General features: G+C 39.6%; 1 protein-coding gene across 6 annotated transcripts in view; it reads left to right on the forward strand.

The window, feature by feature from the left end:
• ANKRD27 (ankyrin repeat domain 27) overlaps window positions 1–7,397 on the forward strand; it is a 92,443-nt gene that overhangs the window by 18,188 nt on the left and 66,858 nt on the right. For 4 of the 6 annotated variants that reach the window (XM_019505609.1, XM_019505608.1, XM_019505611.1 and 1 more), the window contains exons 4-11: window positions 1,349–1,505; window positions 2,888–3,042; window positions 3,341–3,400; window positions 3,504–3,557; window positions 3,644–3,709; window positions 3,808–3,884; window positions 4,315–4,436; window positions 4,894–4,972. In XM_019505609.1, the coding sequence (XP_019361154.1) occupies window positions 1,349–1,505; window positions 2,888–3,042; window positions 3,341–3,400; window positions 3,504–3,557; window positions 3,644–3,709; window positions 3,808–3,884; window positions 4,315–4,436; window positions 4,894–4,972 (770 nt within the window). Of the gene's footprint in view, window positions 1–1,348; window positions 1,506–2,887; window positions 3,043–3,340; window positions 3,401–3,494; window positions 3,558–3,643; window positions 3,710–3,807; window positions 3,885–4,314; window positions 4,437–4,893; window positions 4,973–7,397 lie in introns of those variants that run through there. The other 2 variants (XM_019505610.1, XM_019505613.1) reach the window with 2 other exon arrangements.

Consider the following 7,397-nt stretch of genomic DNA (forward strand, 5'->3'; position numbering starts at 1 on the left):
GGATGTCTGAGGATTTCTCTTCTGTTCCTCACTCCTGCTTTGGTATACAATCTATCGCTAAACAAATTATTTGGAAATAACTATATAGCTGGGAGAGTTCATTGGGCAAGCTTTCAGCCACCTGCCCAGGAAACTGGTTTGTTCTCCCCCCTGAAAAGGCAGCAGCACAGGTTTCAGTAATGCAGTGATGGAACGCGGCCAGTTCTTTCCTATAGATTTGTTACTGCTGAATAAGGTATTGTCCACTTGCACTATTAAAGTGCATTTTACCTTCTCTAAAATAAAGTGAGACGACATTAATCGTGTTACTATATGTTCATTCTCGCTTGTTTGCTCGCCAATATGTCTCGCTTTATTTTATTTATATAAATATATAGTTTCTAATAAATGGTATTGCCAAACAGTCCTGCCTTAAGTAGTGTTACAGTAGCAGCAAACCTACAGTGTTATATAATGACATCAAGCCAAGTGAATTTCTCTGATCTCACATCCAGATAAATTTAACTTGTCATCTCTCAAACTACGTTTCCTCCCTTCCTACCTGCAGTCTGTTTTGTCCATGAGTCCTTAGCAGAATTGATGCTCTTACTGGAGCTATACTTGTAAAGGTAGGAGGAGGAAAGTATCCAGAAAAAGTAGCCAGGCTGCTTGAATGACGTGGTGTTGAGCCCTGAATAATTCTTCTTTTGCTTAAACATTCTTTTGTTGTACTCTGTGACATTTTAAGTCGAGAAAGAAAGTGTATGCAAAGTAAAGGTAGCAGACAGAGGGGAGTCTTGCTGGGTGTAGGTTAATATGTTAGAGGAGCCTTTTTCTTGGTTTAGAGTTGGATATAAAATTGCTGTTTTTAGCCAATGCAGTAATCGCAGTCCACTCCTCTTTAAAGTTTCTGTACACTGAAATTAAAAAAAAAAAAAAGATACTAAAATGCATAAGACAAATGAGGACACATATTGGAGTAGGTAAAACTAACACTTTCTAGAAAGGTTTAGGCAGTGATGTTTCTAACTAACATGAAAGGTTTAGGCAGGAGGTTTGACATGATGACCTTCTGAGATATCTACCAGCCCTACTCTTTGTGTCTCTTTCTGAAAGTGGCTAGGTATTTGTGACTAGAATTTGATGCCCCTTGTGAAGGGACTTAACTCTTAGAAAATGCCCCAAAATCAGGACCTAAAAATGGTTTAAGGATAAACTAGTTTTCTATTCTAGCAAGTTTCCCTGTTCTTCATCTAGAGTACAGAACTATGTATTGAAAGTGCAAAGGGAACTTCCTAACCTTGTGAGGGGGGCTGTGGTGTGTGTGGAGGTTTTTTGTGTTTTTTTTAACTTTTTTTTCTTATTTTAGGAAATCTTTATACAAGGCAACCTAATTATTTTAGGAACGGGCTTTAATCATAACCTGTCAGTACCAATTCTCTTTGAAGAAACCTTCTATAATGAAAAAGAAGAGAGCTTCAGCATACTGTGTATAGCTCATCCATTGGAAGAAACTGAAAGCTTAGGTGTGTACAGAAATATCAGGAAGATGCTGACATCTTGGTTTGTGCAGCTACTGGGACAGAGTTGGGGGGGGAAGTTTTAAGTAACCAGTGCACTGTAAATTGACCTACTGATTATCTTGTGTTGACAATCCTCAAGTGAAGTAAAATAAATCAGCTTAACTTTAAATTATGCTACATAAAAGATATTAATAATCCACCTCCTCTCCAATCACCCTGATTAGCTTTTCTTTCCTGTACTTTTGCACTTTCTGGGATGGGACACCATCTTAAAGATTATTGAAAAAATTTTCTTCCCCATCAAAAAGATTCAGGTTTTTCAGAGCATATGAGAGATTGCCAGGCAGAATAATTTTTGCATTGGCTAGGGCTACTCGTAGTGTCCCTTTATATACTCTTTGGAAATTAGATTGCAGTGGGGAAAGGTATTTATAGTGGATCTCAATAATAAATGGTGATCTTCTTTGACTAGACTCAGGACTGAGCAGATGCCCACAGTTGTTCTGGCTGGACATGGACTTTCCATTCCAAGGGCTAAAAGATGTTGCCCAGTCTGTCTAGGAGTTGTGGAAGATACTATCCACTATGTTTTAGAATGTCATTATAGAAAGAACAAGGAGAGCCTATTTATTACTGTTCTTGCAGAAACTGATGCATTTTTCAAACGGAGAAATCAGTCAGGCTTTTACAGCAAACAGATCCAAATTTAGTAAACCATCTTTCAATTTTTGCTTATAAGCCTGAGGTGATTGGTTAAATCTCCATTTTTACTGATATGAGTGATACATTTTAACATTAAATTTGATTGTCTCAATTTTGGATCTATGCACAAACATAAATTCATGGCTTGATTTATTACTATATTTATATTAATGTTTTTATGTTGGTGGGCTCTATTTTTAGTATAATATTGGTAGCTTGGTTACTTTGAGCTTATTTATATCATGGTCGTATGTGTTATGTTATGTCATTTTTGGGAGCATGGCATTTAGCCAGAATCCTTAATAAATTGAATTTAAATTGAAAAAATTGAAAAAAAAATCAACTTAACATTACTACTTAAATTCTGATCAAATGGGTTGACAAAGGGCTTTATTGCAATCACTGTAAAGTCATACCTCTTCATTTAGATTAACTTTCCAGTTTGTCACTACCAACAAGCCTGATGTAGTCAACCACCTTAAAATAAAAAAGCTGTAATGGCTGCAAGTTTGTACTTTTACAGACTTACAGAAGAAGAAAAGCTGAATGTGGGGGTGTAGCCATGTTGGTCTAAGGACATAGGCAGACAAGGTTCTTTTGAGTAAATAAAAAGTACTGCATTTACACACAGAATGTAGTCTACAAACTGAATGTTGTGTACTAACACCTGGTTTTCATTTCAGAAGAAGCTACAACATCATCAGGTTCCTATTCCCTGAAAAATATTGAGGATGTGAGAGACTTCTTAGGAAGACATTCTGAAAGATTTGACAAATACATAGCATCTTTCCATAGAACTTTTAAAGAACATGAAAGAAAAAGTCTACGACACTACATAGTCAGTATCTTGCTTTTATAACTCTAGAACTTAATCAAATGTCTAAATCAAGGTAACTTTTTAGTATTTTAGATTGACCAGAAAAGCTTTGGGAACAAATTTTTATTCATAAATAGAATTGTGAAAGTGGGAGAGTTTAGCTGTGAAGGATTATGGTCTCACTTTATTTTAGATAAGGTAAAATGCACTTTAATAGTGCAAATGGACAGTCCTATAGATTTGTTATTGCTGAATAAGGTAAACAGCTGGCTGAGTTTCATCACCACATTACTGAAACCTGTGTTGCCTTTTTTTTTAGGATTCTGTTAATGCACTTTATACCAAATGCCTCCAGCATCTTCTGCGGGATTCTCACTTGGTAAGCACTGGTTCAGTAAATATATACTCTACAAATGTGTACTGATCAAGTGATGAGCAGTTATTTACATCAACTTGATGTATAATTTTTCCTGATGCTCTAGAGGATGCTTGCAAAGCAGGAACCTCAGATGAATATGATTAAACAAGCAGTGGAAGTAAGTATCTGAAACTGAACAAAAACAGCATTAGGCTGCTATTATAAAAATATTGTGTACGTCTTAATTGGTGGCTTTTTCTACAGATGTATGTACACCATGATGTTTATGATCTGATCTTCAAATATGTGGGAACTATTGAGGCAAGCGAGGTAGGCTTATTCAACGCAACTAATACTAGTCAACAAAGCAGCTGGTTAAACTTGTGCAGCTTCTAAAATGTTTGTTTTCCCCTGTCCCTACTGGTTAGGATGCAGCCTTTAATAAAATTACGAGAAGCCTACAAGATCTTCAGCAAAAAGATATGGGAGTTAAGCCTGAGTTCAGGTGAGTTACCCAATGAGAGATGTCCAAATGAATTAAGTTTAATTGGATTTTTTCAGCCCAAAAGCAACCCTCCATCCCTCCTCTGGGAAGGTGACTTTGTGTCTGCACTACCTTTTTGAGCCTCTTGTTTCCAAGTGCTTCCTTTAGGAAAGTAGTCATTAGTGCTTGGTTAACCCATTACTTCCAGTAGCTTTTATCCTTTTCTTTTTTCTTGTAAAAGCTGTATATAAATCAAGTTTCAAATTTTTGAAGGAAGCTGCATGACACTGTTGCTTCAGCTCAGTTTAGACATGCGGATTCCACTCCTCCATTCTCCATGCCCCACTACTCCCCCTCCCCTTGTGCTCTAGAATACAAGTAATTGCACATGCATTTGAAGAGTGAGCTTCCTAATTTGGATTTTGTACTTCCTTTTGAAAAAATATTATAGTTTCAATATACCACGTGCAAAGCGAGAATTGGGTCAGCTGAACAAATGCACTTCCCCACAACAGAAGCTGCTCTGTCTGCGAAAAGTGGTGCAAATCATTATGCAGTCTCCTAGCCAAAGAGGTTGGTATCAGTAATAGATATGTAGACAAAGTAGTTGAAAAATAAGAACTTTTTTTGAAGAGAACAAGGGAGGGGAGCGACTTGCACCCTTGTGGTTTTTTCCTCTGTGCTGTGTAAGTTACTTTACAGGAAAGCTTGTAGGTGGGGGACAGGCTCTGGCTGTCTTGGTAATTTTGAATATGATGAAATTGCTTGAGCTCCGTCTTAACATCTCTTCTGTGGTTAGGTTTGGAGAACTACTGCATTGTTAATTGATACTTCTCTTAAAGGTTGATCTTCAGAGCCTTTTTGGGTCATCTGCTAGAAATATCAGCCCCCTAGTTTAGATATCTGAAAAGTGGCCTTTTTCTTTTTTGACACATTGGAGTTAATATACAACACACTTCTTAGTCTGACTTCTGTTCTTGGCTAATTGTGGCTAAATGCTTCCTTTTTGCAAATTCTTCTTTCCTTTCAGTTAATATGGAGACTGTGTGTGCAGATGACCTTCTCTCTGTCTTGCTGTATCTGCTTGTAAAAACGGAGATACCAAACTGGTATGTAACTGTCTATTTTCACCACAGAACTGCAATTTAGAGAAACACTTTGCTGTTGAAACAAGAAATAATAAGTGGTTACATTCTGCTTTTGCCCTGTAATGTGTAGGAAGAGTGGTGTAGCTTTAACCCTGAATGAAATGGCACTAATGTTGTAGTAATTTTTTTTAGTTGGGTTGTATTGCTTGCAGAAGCATGCAATCCTAAGTAACATCATAACAGTTGACTTGCACAAAACTAGTAGTCTTCCTCCCTGTATTAAGGTGCACTCCCAGGGTAGTCATGTCACGCTCATCATGGCCATGTAGCACTCATCTGCCTACCTTGGCTCCCTAATCTGGTTTCTCTCCCATCTGTCACACTTTGTTATAAATTAATATGTTTAGGAAGCTACCTTTTGGGCAACCAAAGTGTAACTGTGGGTGTCTTGCTTTCCCCTTCTTTCCCCCAATCGCTAGTCTGGCTGGGCAGTACAAGAGGCCTGCCTTTGCGCTTACTCTGTCCCTCTATCCTTGGGTGGGGCCTCAGTTCTGTTGGACTCCAGCCTCCCTGAGTTTAGTCAGGGCCCCCAGCTCACCTGGGCCTCTGCCATCTGCCCCTCCCTCTGTCTCCCTCCCCAAAACAACCAAGAAAATCAGAAAAGAATAAATGAAGAAACACAGAGAAAAATTTGCAAGGTGCTGGGCACTCTGCTCTGCAGCCTCCATACCTCTTCTCACAGTCGTCTTGGTCTACTAACAACATGAGCAGAAATAAGGAAAAGTAAACCTCAGTTGGGTTAACATGGATGGTTTTCAGGGTGCACCAGCCTCCCCCTCCACCCTTCCTGGCCTTATGTAAATGGTCACCTGGATTCCCATGGGCTCCTTCTGGGTTAACGTAAACAGTTCTTGGTCCTCTGGGTGCCCACCTCTCTGGGTCATTCCCGAGTTAACACCAAGAGTCCCCTGCCCCCAGTGCTTCTCATACATGCAGGGACTCCTCAGGCGGCAGCTCCTCTTGCCAGGTTTGCATTTGTTCTGTTCTTCTGGAGGACTCCGTTTTTTCTCAGCCCCAGGAACCAGTTCTCTACATCCCCTGCCCCTGCCCCCACCCCCTTCTGCTCTAGTGGGAAGCTTATATCCCAGTCAGCCCTGCCTCCTTGATCAGCTAGCTGGCTGGGCTTCCTGCCCAGGTATAGCTAATCTCCCCTTCTTTCTCACTGCTGTGTTTTGCAGCCAGCTGTTGGCGAACTAGGCTCTGTAGGCAAGAATTTCTAGCCTAGTGTCAGCCATGCCTCAGGAGGTTTCAGCTCTCATTTGCAGCAGGCAGCTTGCTTCTTTCTGCTCAGCTGAGTGTCTCTTCTGGCAGCTGGGACCTGCCTCCCTGGCTGCTTTGGCAGGGCTTTTCCTGCTATAAGTGATTCTCTACTTCCCCTTGAGGCTGTAAAAGTTCTGGCTTTAAAGGGGCTTTCTTGTTTGTTTGTCTTTTATGCCTTGACGCTCTTTTTTTCCCCCTAATGGGTCAGGGCCCCTGGTTATATCTCCCCCCTTGTAAAGTGGTTAAGGTACTTGTCCATAGCCAAGTACTTTCTGAAAACACTTTGTAGTCACAACTTTGCTACCAGAAGTAGGTGACTTACTTTGAAGTCTCAATTCTGGAAGTGGTGAAGAGAGAACTCTTCCCCTAGCCTTTAAAGAAATAGCAGTAAACTTACTTCACTTTCCTCCCCTTGTTGCCTAGACTAAATCTTTTTAATAGCTCTTTCACATGTTGAACATTAATTCTAATCCTGACAATTGCTGTTTCTGTCCTATGTGGACTTGGTATGACACAGCTTCTCTATTTTGGTTCCTAGGCTCAAGGAGACATTAACTAAACAGGTTTGGTAGAAGGAAGTTTCCTGGCATAGAGGTATTGCCATGAGTTGGGATCTACCTCAATACATTACTCCTGTCTCAGCATCTAAAACCAACCGTTGCTTTCCAGCTATATGGATTAATCTTTGAGTGTTGAACAGTTGGTGGGAATGAGTATCTTGAGGGTTAATGTGGCATAAATGTACTGTTCTTTGCCATTGTGGTAATCTCTAAGTTCTAATGACTTACTGCAGTATTGCAAAAATCATAAATCAAAAGTTTAAATGCATTTGAAATGTGATGATTACATTGGCATGTCTTCTGTTATCCTGGATGTGAATTGGACGGACTTTTTTTTCTTTAGCTGGCTTTTTATAATTCACTTGCATTTTTTTGGAGCAGATATGACTTGGCCAACTTGTGATCATGGAAGCTGTGTCCATACTAATTTCTAGAAGTGCTTATACCAGGCACAGTTTTGTTGTTAATCCCATGGTTTTAAGGAGTGTTCATAGGCCAGTAAAAAGAAATCAGCCCTTGATATTTGGGGTTTAGCCCACTTTCCCAAGTTTCAAACTTCTAAAATT

The sequence above is a fragment of the Gavialis gangeticus genome, unplaced genomic scaffold (genome assembly GCF_001723915.1).
Source record: "Gavialis gangeticus isolate Ggan-Ray unplaced genomic scaffold, GavGan_comp1, whole genome shotgun sequence".
Classification (NCBI taxonomy): Eukaryota; Metazoa; Chordata; order Crocodylia; family Gavialidae; genus Gavialis; species Gavialis gangeticus.